Source organism: Haliaeetus leucocephalus, unplaced genomic scaffold (genome assembly GCF_000737465.1).
Source record: "Haliaeetus leucocephalus isolate CR32 unplaced genomic scaffold, Haliaeetus_leucocephalus-4.0 Scaffold517, whole genome shotgun sequence".
NCBI lineage: Eukaryota > Metazoa > Chordata > Aves > Accipitriformes > Accipitridae > Haliaeetus > Haliaeetus leucocephalus.
In genome coordinates this window covers 7,081,569-7,098,060 of record NW_010972953.1, presented here as the reverse complement: position 1 = coordinate 7,098,060, position 16,492 = coordinate 7,081,569, and the positions used below count along the sequence as shown (strand labels likewise).

Sequence of the window (16,492 nt, the reverse complement as noted above, 5' to 3'; positions counted from 1 at the left end):
GCACCCGTTAGTTCCAGGCATCTCTGGCTCAAGCACAGCTCGAGGCTGGTGTGGTGAGACCATAACCAGACCTGCAGCGTGTGCCATGTGCCCGAGTGTGGGCTGAGCCTGGTCGGCTCCAGACTGTGCTCTTTTTCCTCGAGCAGATGTAACGCCAGCAGCTCAGCCCTGCACACCCCTCCATGCCGATGCAGGTCATCAGTGCCTCTCCCCTTCATCTCTGTGCAGAGGGGGCTGTGACTGAAGCTTCTGTTTGCTTCTGGAGCCCCAAGCATGGGCCCCTTGATGCTCCCCAGGACCAGCAATGGCTTGCACTGCTACCTAGCTTAGTGCAGCCCCATGGCCTGGAGCCCAGGCAGGTCTCTGCCTGCCCACCTCTAAAATAAAGGTTTGGCTGCAATTTTTGCTGGCTTCAATTATCAGCAGCCCAAAATGGGAAACGCAGCCCCTTTTCATCATGCACTGCAGTCAGGAAAACCGAGCTGCATTTTTGCCTTGGATGCTCTCAGAGCTGTCTTTTGGGAATAGCTCATGGGCCAGGAATGTGGCTCTTCAGAGCACAAGCTAGGATCACTGCTATTTTCCCACTTAAAACCAGAGGAAAATAGATCAAATGTTAATTAGCAGCAGAGGAACCTGCTGAACATTTATTAGGATTTTCCCCTTCTGCAGAACCACCTGATTCATGGACAGGCTACAAAACACCATAATACTTTCAACACTGCACATTTGCAAAGAGCATGGCCAGCGCCCGAAGGATGAATAAGTCGGGGGTGGGGGGAAGAATGGTGTAAGTGCAGAAAAGGAGGATGTGAGCTTGCCTAAAGAGATGATGAATCCCAAGCAGCATCCCTTGTTCTGCCAGTGGCTAACAGTAAGATCCTAGCACAGTCACATCTCTGGCTCGGTTCTTTATCTGTAAAATGACCTAACCTCTGAGCTAGTTTAGGCTGTAATAAAAAGGCTAGCGGCTGGTGCGAGCTCTCACCGGTATCACAGCAACAGTGGGAACATTTCAGAGCAAGCTCAGTTTAGCCGCAGCCTCTGGGGTTCTGGGGAGCAGCTCTTTAATGTCTGCAAAAATGCTTTGAAACCCGGGGATGAGAAATGTGGAAAGGGAAGGACGGCTGTTATTACAAACACGGCAGGTTGTGCTTCAAGCGTATCTGAATGCAACAGCTCACAGAAATCACGCCTGAAGAGTGTCTCAGTGAGACAGCTCAGCTCAGATCTCCCTCGACTGATATAGCTGAGAAATATCCAAGGAGACCCAGTGAGCTGCATGACCTAAAGGATGCTTCAGGTGCGATGAAGCCAGCAAAAAAAGCAAATGGGCAATTCTTGATGATCCAGCAGTGCAGAAGCTGTCAGTGCAATGCAATGGCAGAAAGACCTCTTTTTTTATCCTGCTTGCTGGGCAGATGGAGGTTAAGAATTGTAATGTGCTTTGGGCTCCCTCCCTCACACCCAGAGCTGTCTGCATGTCCCCAGAAGGATCCTGGAAACTGCCAGCCTTGATCGTTCCCCAACAAAAAGTCCTCTGGACCTCTAAAAGTGACCGTCTGGGATTTATGCCTCAGCCGTGCTGGAAGGCAGAGTGGGTTTTGTGGCCCTAATTTTAACCCACAGGAAGAAACTGGGCTAGGACAAGGTCATTGCTCTCTCGTGCACATCCCTGGAAGGGGAGGCAGAGAGAGAGGAGAGCCCAAAAATGAGCCACGCTGCCTGGAGGGGATGCACTTTGCCATCCTCAGGTGCCCTTTGGCTCGATCCAGGGGAGCAGCCCACCTCCGCGTGTGCTCAGCCATGCTTAACACCTCGCCAGGCTGCGTGACACTAATCCACAGGAACAGACCTGCACCGCCATTCTTCCATTTCAGCAGCTGCTGGCACGTTTTGTAAATGGAGGCTGTCTGACGAGGCACAGCTCTCCAGATCTCTTACTTGCCAATGGCATAAAGGGCTTAAAATGTTATAATGGGACCTCTGGTGTCCACCAAAGCAGTTCATAGGAGAGACTGTAGGATTTCACAGTTTCTCCTCCTTCCTGAAGCAGTACCCCTGGGTTATTGCACTTATTAAATTAGGAGCTGTAAAGCAACTGAGTAAATAATAAATTGCTAGAAGGAAATAAAAAAAATGCCACCCATTTCAGTTATTAGTCCAGATGAGTGAATTAGGTGTTGAAACAGCAGCTTTGAAGTTCGACTCATTAAATCACACACCAATTCAGCGCTTATTAGGTCTCCAGTCAGATATATAAAAACACCAGGAAGATAGGTTTGCTGTTAGCAATAGCCATTACTTTTTCTGCTGTGAGCAGCCTGTGAGTCTCACGCTGTTTACTGGGTTGTGAGAGAAGAATTTAAAGCACCAGATCCTGGTGCCACATGAGAGTTTGGGAATTGTGGGGTTTATTTCTGAAGAAGGAGTTCAGAAAGTGGGTGATAACTACACAAACACTCACAAAGAGTCAGGAAGAAATAGAAAATGAGCTGGGAGGAGACTTTCCGGTCTGTCTGCCCCAGAGGAGGATCAACCAGGATGCTCACATGCCATCAGCCACCACTGCAGTGTCTACTTCAAGAAGTTGAGCTCTTCCACTAAACAACATGGACCCACATTTTGGAGGCTTCCCCCCCTACGTCAATCCATCCATCCATCTATCCTGGATATCCTTGTCCTCATGCATCTCCTACGTACCTTCCCCATAACCCTTATTTCCTCTTCTCCCCACGCTTGCCTCCTGCCAGCTGGCACTGTCAAAATGATGGGCCAGCAGACACGATCCTCACGTGCCACCAGCTGGGCGAAACATGCCCCAAACCCAAAGGCACTGGTATAAAGCTTGTCAAAAAATATGAAAAGACCTTCCTTGAGCACAATACTTACTTTAAAACATTGCCTGATTTTTATCTAGTAGGACTCCTTTAATAAATTTGCATCCTAATGGCTTACAGAGATCTTAAAATTGGAGATCTCCTCTGCTGGACCTTAGTGTTCAGACATGGCACTCTTGGCACTATGCATTGAAAAGTCCTAAGTGAAGTCTTTGATGTTATGATGTTAGAAGAATAATACATTTTGCATTCTTCATATTTGCCTTATGTTAGGAAATATAAAGTCATGATTTCCAGCTTTTTTCACAGCCACAATATTTAGAAATCTATTTTTAAAGTGAAAATTTGGATTCTTAGTTAATAACCTGATTCCAGGAGCAAAAAGGTATAAGTGAAATATGTTGCAGGACTGAACAATCCAGACCTAGCAATGGCACGCATGTGCCTGGGAATTCCCAGTCCTCACACATTTGTAGGACCAAAGGTTTTACCAAACATTCGGACCACGAACCCAATCCTCTCTCTGGGAGTGTAGTATTTCATCTCCTAACCCAAATATTTCAGCTGGAACGCTGCATTTCTTTAGGACTGAAGCAACTGGGCATATCTGTGGCCTAAGCTGCCTTTCAACTTTGCCACTAAAACCAGGGAAGACCTTCTGAGATAAATAATACATAGAATATGCTCCCACCCACAGCTGCCTCTTACTGAAACCATGTCCTTTCTGTAGCTGATCTGTAATTTGAGGAAGAATAACGCCAACTCATCTCACAGGCTTTTTTTCTGAGGTTTAAAGTGGTTGCTGGTTACCTGGTTAAAGATGTGCCATAAGGGCAAGTTACTTGTGTCCTTTCAACACTACAGCTTGGAGAGTGCAGCAGCAGTAGGATGTGGTGGACTCACAGATCCCCTGAGCACAGTGGTGCAGAAGCAATGTTTGGCTGGTGTTGCCTTCACCATAGCTTCTGAGCACCTGGAAGGCTTTAACCCGTTCCTCACACATTGATGTACACACTTAGGATCATAGGATAATTCAGGTTGGAAGGGAGTTGAGAGCAGGGTCAGCTAGGAGGTCAGACCAGGTTACCCTGGCCTTTATCTAGTCTGGTCTTGAAAACTTTGCTTATGCTCCCTTTAGAAAAGTCAGGGCCACATTCCTAAGGGATGTGACCAGGTCTCACAGGAAGGCAGTGGCAGAGTCATGAATTTCGCATGGGTGTTAATCCCTCTTCGCAAGCATGCAGGAGCCACAGTTCCAAGGTTTCCTTCATAACCCAGAGGATACAGTTGTTTGCATCTTTCTAACAGTGAAAGCCAAGGTTTTCACTTAATCATCTGGGTCCGGGAGCTGTGGTTTTACAAAGAAGTGCACATTATGAGACACCTGATTAAAATGAAAAGCACAAGCTGACACTGTGGACTTACCCTAACAGCTTCCTGCATCTCTTGATTTTATGCTGACCCCCTTTTGGGCAGGAAAGTCTGTGAGGGCACACTGGTGACTCCAGTAGGACACAAAGTTTGTTATTAGGTGATTTTTTTATTTGTCTTGCTAACCGTCCAAGAAATGTCTGTAAGGAGAATGAAGTCATGCTTCGCCTGCCAGTGCTCCCCATGAGTGATCTGCTGCAATAATCAGCAGAGTCTGTTATATCGGGCATTATTTTCCCAGTTTTTGCCCACTGCACAAGTCCCACCAGCCGCACGCATGATGCTGGTGGGGTTTAAGCTGCCGGCATGCAGCACTGCAGGCATGCCCAGACCCTTCTTGTGCACACTGGTGTCATGAGCCGTGGGAGAAGGTGCAAAGACCAGCCCCTCCTGATGGCTGCATCCCTGGGGGTGTCCTCCATCCCTGCACCCTGCATGCTAACCCCATGCCTCTGCCTGACCCCTTCCTGGCTAAGCCCTTCTCCACCGCCATCCCTTTTCCTTCCCTTCCTCCCGTGCCGCTCTGCACGCAGCAGCCTCCTCCTGTTGTCATAACAACAAGCATCGGCCCGTGGCAGCCACGCAAAAACACCTCCTCGTGGGAGAAAGCATCGGCTCCTGCCCCAAACCGTCTGGCTGCGGTGGGGAGGAGGCCGAGCTAACCCCCAGGCAGAGGGATTGGGGGGCTGCTTCACCACATTTTGCCTGGGGCGCAGGGAACGCGCTGTCCCCCGGCCGGGCTCTGCAGTGTTGGCTTGCTGACACCCCCCACTCCCTCTGCGCTCGCCCGCATCCTTCCCTCTGTCCGAGCCACAGCAGGGGGATGTGGGGCAGATGCAGAAAGAGCCGTGTCCCTGCCCAGCACCCCACGGCGAGGCAGCAGGTACATCTGCAGCGCACATCCGTGACCTGCCCCAGCAATCCCTCCTCCCCACCAGCAAGACGGAGTCCCGATATCCCCGGAGCCAGGTCCCCTGACCCTCTCAGCCCTCGGGTCTCCTCTCCTCCCTGTATGACACAACCCCAATATGTAGCACCCTGAGGCACAGGCGGGATCAAACAAGACCAGGTCCATGCAGTTTAAGGAGTCCCATAGGCTCACTGTGGCTTAGGACGTGCTTCTCCGAGGGGCACCAGGATGACAGGCACAGCCAGAGCTACTCTTGAAGGCACCGGGGACACTGGGCATCCATCCTGTGTTCCAGAAAATCCATCAAATCCAAGGCCTCAAAGGCATTTCTCCTTCTGGAAGCCTGTGGCCAGCAACAGATTAAAGCTGCTCAAGACCACCCTGTTCAGAGCAAGAGGATGCTGCGACACCCAGAGTTAAGTAGGAAACAGAGCACCAAGATAAAGCAACAAAGATCTGAGGTTTACCTACTCCTTATTCATTCCTCACAAGCTTTGTGTGAGTTCCATTCAACCCAGACCCTCTATGCCAGAACTGAAGACCAACACCCTCCTTAGCCGCTCTCAGCCTCTCTCTCCCAGCTGGTTTCCAACAAGCCCTGCCAGCTCCACCCCCCAGGGGAGCATTCACAGCCCCTTGCACTGGTGCTGGTGTGGAAAAGCAAAACCAGAAACTGACAAAAAACTTGCTGGCAGGGCTGGGTCTTGGTGTAGACAGTTGCCTGTGCCCACCTCCACCCCGTCTCAGCTTCAGTCCTGCCGCATCTCCCTGGAGGCATTACTTCATCCCCGTCCCCAGTCCTTTCCCCTCTCTTATTCCTCCCACGCCAGCAGCTTGTTTTGGTGCAGCTTTGTGCAAGACTGCGGAGTGACTGGAAGTGGGTAAACTGATTTTTTTTTGCTAAAGCCATCCAGCTCACTCTCCACACAAGCTCATCAGCCCTTCCCAGTAGTGATGCTGGGCTACATCTTCCAACATGGAGCAGCTAAAACCCACCCCTCAGCTGTGTAATCTGGTTCCTTCTTCAGCCAAGAGCCCTATGAGAGGTCAAGGAGTGGATTTCTGAAGGTGCTTTAATGCCTGTGATGCACATAAAGGCCTGGTTATAATAGGAATTCATCTTTCCAGGTTCTCAGGTCAAGCTCCCGAGCTGCTGAGAGGCTGAGCCTGAACCTGGGGGGGAAGGAAAGACCATTTCACCATGGGACTTGGGTATTTCAAAAGAACAGCAGAAATTTCAGCTTCCCAGAGAGAGGCACTGGTTTGAACTTCCTACAGCATTGTCACAACCTTCCCCGCTTCACACGGTTATCGGTAGCTGCATTTCCCAGGGGGTAACCAGCCTGTAACATCAGCCAAAGGATTCTTAATGTTTTGATACTATGTTTGGCTTCCCAGGGGAGGAAATGTCTGGTCTCTGTGTCTAGGAAACAAAGCCCCTTTAGGGGGAAGGAATTTCTTGGGACACCTGATTAATTGGAGCCACTCTGGAGATTCGTGTAAACCAAATTGCTTCCAGGTTTGGGAGATTAGCAGGGTTTAGCTGCAGCATTCTCCAGACAGCTCTGGCTGCCTTTAAAGCGTCTCTGTTTTTAAGCATTGGAGAAACTATTTTTTTAAAAGGAAAAATCATTGCTCCATTCAGTGGCTAAAGCACACACTGGAGGAACTGGCAGCATATCTGGAACAAACGTCACCATCCCGCAGCCTCCAGCCAAGACTCGTTGCCTTCAACCACCATAAAGGAAAATACAAGGTGTTATCAGGGTAGTAAAGGATCGAGTCTTCCCCAAGCCCTGACTCTCACATATCTCCCTGGGCCCACAGAGGCTCTTTGGATGAACGGACCAAAATGCTAGATCCACTTCTACCACACCTAGCAGACTCTTGGAGCAGGGACAACAGCAAAAGTGGGAACCCCTTGGAGCAGAGGGACACAGAGCATAGCACCCACCACCCAAATGTTTCTAAGCCTTTCCAACACAGGAGAATCCCTGGGGAGCTGTTACCCAAAGCTGTGCATCTTTAGGCCTTGCAGTTGTGTATGCTTTAACCACTGGAGTTTTCTCATAGCCTTATGAGGAGGCCAGGATTGCTCCGTATTTGGGGAAACTGAGGCACAGAGCAGGGACCTGCTCCCCCAGCTGAGAGCTGGGGACTGGTTCGCTCCTTCCTCCTAAGCGATGAATAAATTAAAAAACAGTAATTGCTGCAAAGCCCGCCAGATCTCAGAGAGGAGGAAGCCAGAGGTTTGCACGCTGCCACCAACACCTCTCACTCCTCTTCATGCAGAAATGTGGCTTTTGTGAGACTAAATGGAGACCAGATGAGCTTCCCCACCCCTTCCCTCATCTCACTCATCCAGCACAGCCACCGTGCTCAGAAACCAGTGCCAGAGAAGCCAACTATTCAGGCTATGGGCTCTGATGTTTGGACAGGGAGCAGGTGGTTCTGCTGGCTGATGCAGCCTCAGCTGCAGGGTCACAGATAGAAATCGGATAGAGATTTCCTTCCTTGACCTATTTTGCAAAGCCTCTCTCCACCAGCCCCCCCCCGCTTTAGTCTCTGAACTTGTCTGCAAATGTCCATCAAAGGCTGGTCAGACCGCTGGAGGCGATGGGGTGAAGATGAGCAGGTGGGAAGTTGCCCAGGAGGGTTTACTGATGCATAAAGAGAACTGATGGGCTGAGGGCAGCCTGCTTCGTTGGAAGGACAATTAGCAGGGGGAAATTACAGGCTTTTCTTTTTTTTTGTTTGTTTGGTTTTTTTTTTCTAATGGTCATGCTCATTTCAGGAGCAGCACTGGCGGTGCCCCAGTCTCAGGCAGGCCTGGCTCCCGCGACGCAGTGCTTGCTGCACTGAGGCTTGTATTAGCTGGAGAGCGTGGTCAGAAAGGTTGGGGTTCGCAGGGGTGCAGCAAACCCCCGAGCTGCTCCCTGCCAGCAGGGCGAAGGGGCAAAGCAGGACGAGGAGGGGAGCAGATCCTTCCTGCTCCAAAATGACCTCTTCGGGGTTGCTTTCCCTCAGCTGGCCCCGTGCCGGGGTGCCCAGGCAGCGGGGCAGGCAGCACCCTGGCACACGAGTGGGGCAGAGGAAGGACGCAGCGGGGAGAAATGCCCAGACGTGCCGCGGAGGGCGAAGGACAGTCTGGAGGGGTGCGACAAGGAGGGAATGAGGAAAGCAGCCCCTTGGCTTTCTGGCAGGGCACATTGCTTCAACTGGCAGCAGAAAGCCAGGCAAGACCCCTGTAGCATATACGGCCACCTCGGGATGCTGTGCAGCATCCTAGGTTTTGGGGGACCCAGCAAGGAAAGACGCTTCTTAAAAAATCAAACCCAGCGATGCTTCCTGCAGATGGTCTCTGATCAGTGCACTGAATTCAGTCCGGCCTCTGCAGAGCCCCATTGGAGCATCCACCACGTACCTTTGCTTCCCTACCTCTGCACTGCAAGGAGGAAATTCTGAAAAAAACTATATTTGTCGCATTTCTGTGATGGCAGCACTTTACATGCAACTGGGGTGTTTCAGCAGCGATTGCTTGGGAGGGGTGGCTGCAACTTGACACTGGTTTATCTGAAGTTGCCTCCATCATTTTACATCCCAGGTCCCTGACTGTGCTAAATAAAATGAAAATTAAAGACTGCCAGTCATGCAAGTAGTAATATGTTGGGACTGTAAAATTTATTCCAACATGCTATTTTTTTAAAAATACGCTCAGACTGAGCAGACAATCTGAGCTGTAGTAAAGGCAATATTATACTTGTAAAAACTTCTCATTCACAGTACAGATGTCATTTACAATAAGGGTCACAAACATCAAATACTGAGTATTTTTTCTTCTTCTTTTTGTTTTTTTTGTTTGTTTTGTGTTTTTTTGTGGTTTTTGTTTGGTTTTGTTTTGTTTTTTTTTTTACATCAGACTGTGCTTTTACCTGCATTTTTTTGCACTGATATAACCATACAGACATTGCAAGATGCAAGTGTAGAAACTGGAGTTAAAATAAAATTACAGGCAAAACTACCAAATTACATTGTATGCTGTACATATTTACAGTACCTTTTTTGGAATGTATTGCCATTTTAAGAACATATAGAAACTTTCTACAGACTATTCCACTTACAGAATACATACACCTTTTAGAAAAAAAGGCAAATATTTATCTTACATGAGACCATGTATATTAAATTTGCGTACACATTATTATTATTATTATTATTTTTTACATTACATTTACTAAAGTGATCGTAAGTGCCATCATATCTCAGTAATGAAAACAGATTGGTTTTATGCCATCAGGACTGATTTTTTTAATTTTTTTTTTTATTTTTTGAAAATAATTTACAATATGGTTTTATTTGTAAATACTGTGCAATAGATGGAAATATTAAAAAAAAAAAGAAAAGCACATGATGAAACCAAGTCAGCAAATGAAAAGCTATTGCAAGACCAGCAGAAAAGGGCTAGATCAAATTGTCCAGGATTTTGCATGAAAATTGGAATAATTTTAATGACTTTTGCGTGACCAAGTATATTGCTTGTTCAGGTGCTGTTTCTGTGGATTTAAAACAAAAACCAGGTAAAAGTGAAAGCTGGCTTAAGAGAAAACCAACTCTTTTGCAGATTTTTTTGGTGGAGGTGAAAGAAGAGCGATGGGGAGGTGGCCAGTTGTGCCCGACATTGGTCCGATGGAGCCAATGGTCAACAACTGGAAGGGTGCTTGGACACGTCCCTCTGGTTGACTGCAGTCGGCATCACCCAGCTCTGCCCGCAGACATCTCCTGCCGTGTCCAGCTCCAGGGCTCGGCAAGTGAGTGGGCAGCGGGACCGAGCGAGCGCTCGCAGCAAACCCCGGCAGCTTTGATGGGGCTCGAGCGAGAGCAGGGTTTGGGACTGGCGGGTGGCTTTTATCAGCGAGCCCGAGCGCTGGCCCGGGAGTGTAACTTTATAGACACCAGGGTGAAAATGTCACCCCTTAGGAGCAGGTGATGAAATACATGTCCCAGTCATAAGCTGTAAAGTCACAGCTACTTCATCTTTACTTTTAAGAGTTTTCTGCTGCAGTTCCTGGGTATCCAGCCAACAACCTGTGAATAATTAGAGCTGACAGAGACCTGCTTCAAGGCACGGGGTCATTTTTGAGAGCCAACTGCCCCCGTCTCCTCCTCCCATGGTCTGCTCAGTCCCGCAAGACACTGAGCTCTGTAACCTTGATGAAAGAAGCTAAACTCATGCTTAAGCACAACGAAGTTACTGAAACTCCAGAAATGCTTAAGCCAACATACAAGTGCTTTATTAGCTCTGGATATAAGGCTTGGTATGTAACATGACTACTTCAAGGAGTAATTTAAGAGCATGGGCCAAGTCCTCTGTGCAGAATGATTTCTTGGATGCCAGAGCATCCGTTTGCCATTGAGTACCTGCATTCATGGGAGCTACACAAACAGCTTACCAGGGAAGGAAATATCAGAGTAGGGTTTTGGCTGATTAACCAGTGTCGTAACAAAGAGCAGCAGCCAGTCTCTGGAGGCTATGTGCCTTCATGGACTATAAATTTAAGAACCTCTGCCATAAGAAAAGCAGGGGATTTTATTTCCACCTGCTGATGAAGAGGAAGGGCTGGGCTCTGGTTTTTAATTTGCCTATTGGCATTATTAATACATTCTCTTGCAAATAATACTGCTAACTGCTCTGCAAAGTGTCTGTACAGATACAAGCTTAGCCACCTCTGCAGCCCTTGTGGAAAGTAAATCAGGATTATCCCTATTTTGCAGACAGAACAGACACCCAGAGCGATATTAAAAGCTGTGACCTGCAAACAGCTTTCACCAAGTGTGACACAGGGAAGTCAATGGCTGCTCCAGGTAGGAAAGGCAGCCGCCAGTGAAGGCTGGGTCTTCAGCCCCGCTGTAAATAACGCACAACTCTGAAAATCGGTAGAGCTGCATCACTGTGCTCCTCGGGTGAGTATGAGGCAGAGGGGAGACACGATTTGCACAAGGTCACGCTATGGTTTCACAGCAGGGCTGGGGCTGCCCCTCGGGGATGCCCGCCCTGCCCACAGATGGAGATGCTGGTGCCGGCGCGGAGGAGGACACCCTTCCCGCGGAGCTCTGAGCTGTCAGTGTGATAATTAGCCCTTAAATACAATTTTTTTTTTTTTGTGATCCTTTTTGCCTATCCAGTAGGCCATATTGCGCCCGTTAGGTAAAGCATGAAGCACCATTTCACTCCAGCCAGAGCCTCCCCTGCCATGCCCGCAGCCGCTCTGCTAAGGAGCCGAACCGGGTCAAGATTCAGCACAGCCTTGGGGTTTTTTTGCCCATCTCCTGAGTTTTCAGCGGTCCCTGCATGCACCCGCTCCGTGGCTGCCAGGTGGTGTGCATGGGATCTGAGCAGGGCCTGACCTGGGGAGCACCTCACTGCTGCACAGCCCTTTCCCAAACTCCTCTCCCCGCTTTTGTTTGGCTGCGGGCGAAGGCGTCTGGATGGTCACACACACCGCTGCCCCACGCAGCGCCGGCTGCCAGCCTGGATGCTCTGCAGCTGAGATGCAGAAAGCTTCAACTCATCTTGAGGTGCTGGAAAAGCTTTAAAAAATAATAATAATAAAAAAAATAAAGCACAATAACAAAAGCAAGAAACCAATGTAATGACTTCTGGGTTTTGTTGGGCCTTTTTTTTTTTCTTCTGCCCAGAAATGACAGAGGGAGAAAAAAAAAAAAAACCCCAATGCAAAGTAACAACAAGTCAAGGATTAAAATACAGTTACAGAAAGAAGCCGAGCAACTTTGATCTAGCCCAAAGCTCATGTCAAATGCACCTAACAAAACCAGGATGCTGAGTGCACAACTGCTGCATTATTTTTCTTTATGTACAATTTTTTTATATATATATATATATATATATATATAAAATTAAATACAAAAAGCTACCGTGGAATAATGTTAAGTGTGTGACAAGGGCAAGGGGAAGAAAAATGGCAGAAGCCAGGAAGGTCAAAACTGTCACTAGATTTGGTGGATGGTTTCCAGGGATGCTCACACAGACCCTGGTTGAGCAGTCCACTCTGAGTCATCTTGATATTAAGCACACGCTTAAAGTCTGAGTAGGATTTAAGCTGGTGCTTAAGAGTTTCACTGAACAGAGTTGCTACGCTGAACTGAACTCTCAGCCCCTTACTCCTGCCATGGGATCTGGCCAGGTTTGAAAGCAGGACCAGCTTCCAGGCTTGGGGCCAAAGAGGGGGAGATGGGAAAAAGGGAAACTTGATAAAAGTGCTAATTAAGGTATAAATGGGTTCTGGACATTGTTTTGGTCAGTGTCACAGCCTTAATGTTATTTCCATGATATCTTCTTTTGTACTTAATTCCCTTTACAAGAAAAGAAAAAAAAAATCACAGAAGATTATTAAAAAATTTATATTATTTGCCCGTGAAACGGGAACAGTTCATAGCTCATCAAGTCTGGCAAGGAAATATGTTCTCATTCAGGGTTTTATTTGATTTCTTTTAATTTTTTTTTTTTTAAAAAGTGTATTACGTACCCGATAAACTGGAACAGCTCTGAAAGAAGAAAGAACTGGTCCACTGGTTAAATATTTATATCTTTTTTTTCTTTTTTTTTTTAAATTAAAAAAAAAGAGGTTTGTACAGATTCCATAGACCAGAAAACCCTCTGAAGTAGTAAAGAGCCTGCTGTCTGCTAGGGCAAACATGTATCGAACATTTGTATTTTAAAAAGTATGTTAATGTGACAGAGAGGAATGGCTCCATCGGGTCTCCCTGTATTTGGTATCGTATCTATTGGCAGTAGAGGCCATTGCTCTGCTACGGATGGTCATAGTTAAAATTTGCTCTGGAAAAAGTTACTGTGCATGCATAACAAGCTGACTGCAAACATTAACCACTCAGCATCATAACTTTTTTCTTCTAAAACACCAAAAAAGGGCCCATCTGCACAATAAGGACTACGTTTGCGACGTTCCGCTTAAATAAATAAATAAAATTAAAATAAGACACAGAGTCACTCGTGAGTTACAGAGCCGCAGGCGTGCAAACGAGCAGAGCACAAACTACTCCTGCATCCCTAGAGCTCAACGAAGCCAAAGCAGCCAGGACAGAGCGGGGATGGGATGGAGGGAGCTTGTCCGCAACTAAAAAATTACGGAGGAAAAATGGTTGCAAGGCTGAGTTTACTTCCACTCTTAGACCAAGGGAGGGTGTTTACAGAGGGCTTCCAAACCCCAGAAAAGAGGGGCTCTCAGGCACAGGCATGACTTTGCCAGGGCGACATGGGGGGCATCGCGGAGCGGCCGTGCGCACGGGGAGGGGGCGCGGGATGGAAGGATTAAAGCAAGCAGGAGGCCGGCTCGTCCAGCGAGAGACACCATTCCTGGCACTGGGTCTACATTTGATACATTCCTATGTTCTTGAAGTTAAATCTTTGAAGAAGAACCTTTTTTTGTCCCTTTTTAGAAAAGTGCTTTGATGGGTTCTGCAGGAGGGAGGGATGCTCAAGATTCATTTTTCTCTTTTGAGTGACAATTTCTCTCGCTGCGAATGAACCTCCCCCTACTCAAGGAAGTGCTAGTTTCACTTACAAGTTCAGGGTAAACATGTTTTTCAAATGTAAAGCAGTCTCAACTGTTTAAAGCACAACCATAGGCAATCAGAGGGATGCGAGAAAAAAAAAAACAAGCACTTTGCGAGAATTAAATAAAGCATGTAATAAATACGAATCATAAACTTCTGTACACAGGAGCAAGGGTTTGGTTTTTTTTTTTTAATCATTTAATCAATATAAAAAAGTTTTTCTGTTTTGTTTTTGTTTTCAGTGCATCTTCTTCCTCTTAAAATGCTTAACCCTTTCCTTTCTGCATCTCTCAGGCCCATAATTACGCACACCTAAATGGCAAAAAAGACAAGGTCTAACAAACCCCTTTCCAAAAAACTCTAAAAAAATATTCACAGCCTCAAACAGTTTTGTACATTTCAAGCAACAAAAGGTATAGAAAAAGGCACAAGTAACTGCATACATGTGGAGATAATACCAGACTGGGACAAAGAAAACCAGGAATCTTCCATGGGTTTGGTCATTCACTAGAGTGCTTCTTATAGCGATGATTATACTAAAGGAAATAGTGTTGAAAATGTCTGTTGATTTTACATAGGAAGCCTAAAGGTGGAACAGATGGTGGAGGCTTAAGTACTTCCCGTGTTTTCATCCACCTTTTTTTGAGTTTGACCTAAATCTGCGTGCTCTAGCTGTGGACTGCTCTTCCTGGAGGTTCCCCCTTGGCGACTGGGCTCTCCGGAGAGGTTTCTCCTCCGGACAGAGAACGGCTGGGCATGCGAATGGCTCGATGAGGGCTCTGAGAGGCAGCCGGTGCTGCTGCTTCGGTCCAACGGCTGGGGGGGGAGATCTGAGATGAAAGTGCAGGATGATTCAAAGGAAGTGCTCGAGCTGCCAGATTGCTTCTTGCCCGGTTTTTTCAAGGGTTCTTCCCCGCTTGTCGAAGGCTTTGGAGAGTGCTCGTCGGTTGTGCTGGGGCTGGCTGGGGATGCCGAGCAGCCTGCCTGCTCCGCGTGGCTAGACTCAGCGAACATTTTTACCCTGTATTCCTCCTGGTCTGTCTTTTGCTGAAGCTCACTAGTCCTCATTTTCTCTTCTAAGCAACCACTGCTCGCAAGCTCTGGGGACAGTGTATATTTAGAAACCTTTGCAACTGGGGAGACAGATGCCGACGATGGCTCCCGTGGGACCTGTGGTTCCTCATCCCTCTTGGGAGCCCGGCTGAACTCAGTGAAGCTGCTGCCACCAGAGGCAAAGTATCCCGCTTGCAGGGATACAACTGAACTGGGCACCAAGCTGGGATGGGTGCTTGGCCTCGCCTGGACCATCTGGATGCCCCCAATGGGAATCATAGGATACGGGGTCCTCGTGAGCTGCTGCGAATGCAACGGGAGATGGCTGAAGACATTCTCCTCCCCTCGGCTGGGAGCGTGGACATGTATTTCATGAGGTGCCTGCAAGGGTCTGGAGCAGACAGGCTGCGTGATGCCAGGTGAGCATGTTGGGCTTCGTGGTTCTATCTTCTGCACCGGAGAGGGAAAAGAAACAGCTGCATCAGTGCAACGTAGAAGTTACAGCATTAGCATCATTAATGCTCACTGTAAGTATTGGTTTTCTTAATATTTTATTCTAATTTGAGGGAGATCAATCAATTGAGGAAGATTTGGACTCCCAAACCTTTAAGGTAGGGAGCAACACAACCCACAGTGTTTGCTTTCTGGGTACAAATATGCCCACAGCCTGTTGGGGCACAGATCCAGGACTTTGGTTCAGGCTTGGATCATTATAAAATCATAGAATGATTTGGGTTGGAAGGGACCTTTCAAGGTCATCCAGTCCAACCCCCCTGCGATGAGCAGGGACACCTTCAACTAGATCAGGTTGCTCAGAGCCCCGTCCAACCTGACCTTGAATGTTTCCAGGGATGGGGCATCCCTGGAATGCCCCTCTAGGCAACCTGTTCCAGTATTTCACCACCCTCATCATAAAAAATGTCTTCCTTCTAGCTAGTCTGAATCTACCTTCTTTTAGCCTAAAACCATCACCCCTTATCCTATTATCAGAGTTGCCTCTGAAACCCTGGCAGAGGATGCCAGTGTCTCCTGCCATCCAAGCTGCTTTGGATCCCTTTCAGTACATGGGGTTTCTGAGAGCCCAGAATAATGTTCTTTATTTTTACTGTACTTTCTTAAAGCAGGATTACATCCTTACAGCTGCTACTTGCAAGGATGTTTTGGACCAAGCGAGAGATAGCATTAACTCTCGTTTGAGACAAAGCACACCCGTCAGTGTGGTCCCCACCACCACCCTCATGGTGTGGTCTGTAGAAATCAAGGGTTAAGACCCTACCATTTTACCTGTTCCTCTTTCTCTCTCGGTGCTTCACATAGTTTCCTAATGTACATCATGGAGAGATATGTGGCTAAACAGAAATGGATTAATTAGTCATGAGGTTATAACTAAACCCTTAAACAGGACTCCCAAGAAGAGGAAGCAACAGAAACTGCAACCAACTTTCCAATAAGATGGGGTTAGCTATAAAATTTGAGGATTCACTGGAGGGCATATTTCTTTGTAGGATTATGGAGAATTGCCTGACCCTGCGAGCTGGATCTCCATAAAGAGGCAACAGAGGAAAGCAGCAAAAGAGAACAGAAGAGAGAGAAAGCAAGAGCCACTGAAGATAATGTATACTTGGTCAGAAGTTACAAGCCCAAAGACTTGCTAAATCTCACTTAT

General features: G+C 47.6%; 1 protein-coding gene across 1 annotated transcript in view; it reads right to left on the bottom strand.

Annotated features, from left to right (window-relative positions):
- Positions 1 to 13,662: 13,662 nt before the first annotated feature.
- Positions 13,663 to 16,492, bottom strand: part of HIVEP3 (human immunodeficiency virus type I enhancer binding protein 3) — a 66,965-nt gene continuing 64,135 nt past the window's right edge. The window contains exon 6 of the mRNA XM_010576248.1: positions 13,663 to 15,276. Coding sequence (XP_010574550.1) covers positions 14,383 to 15,276 — 894 coding nt within the window. The 3' untranslated portion in view covers positions 13,663 to 14,382. The remainder of the gene's footprint in view (positions 15,277 to 16,492) is intronic.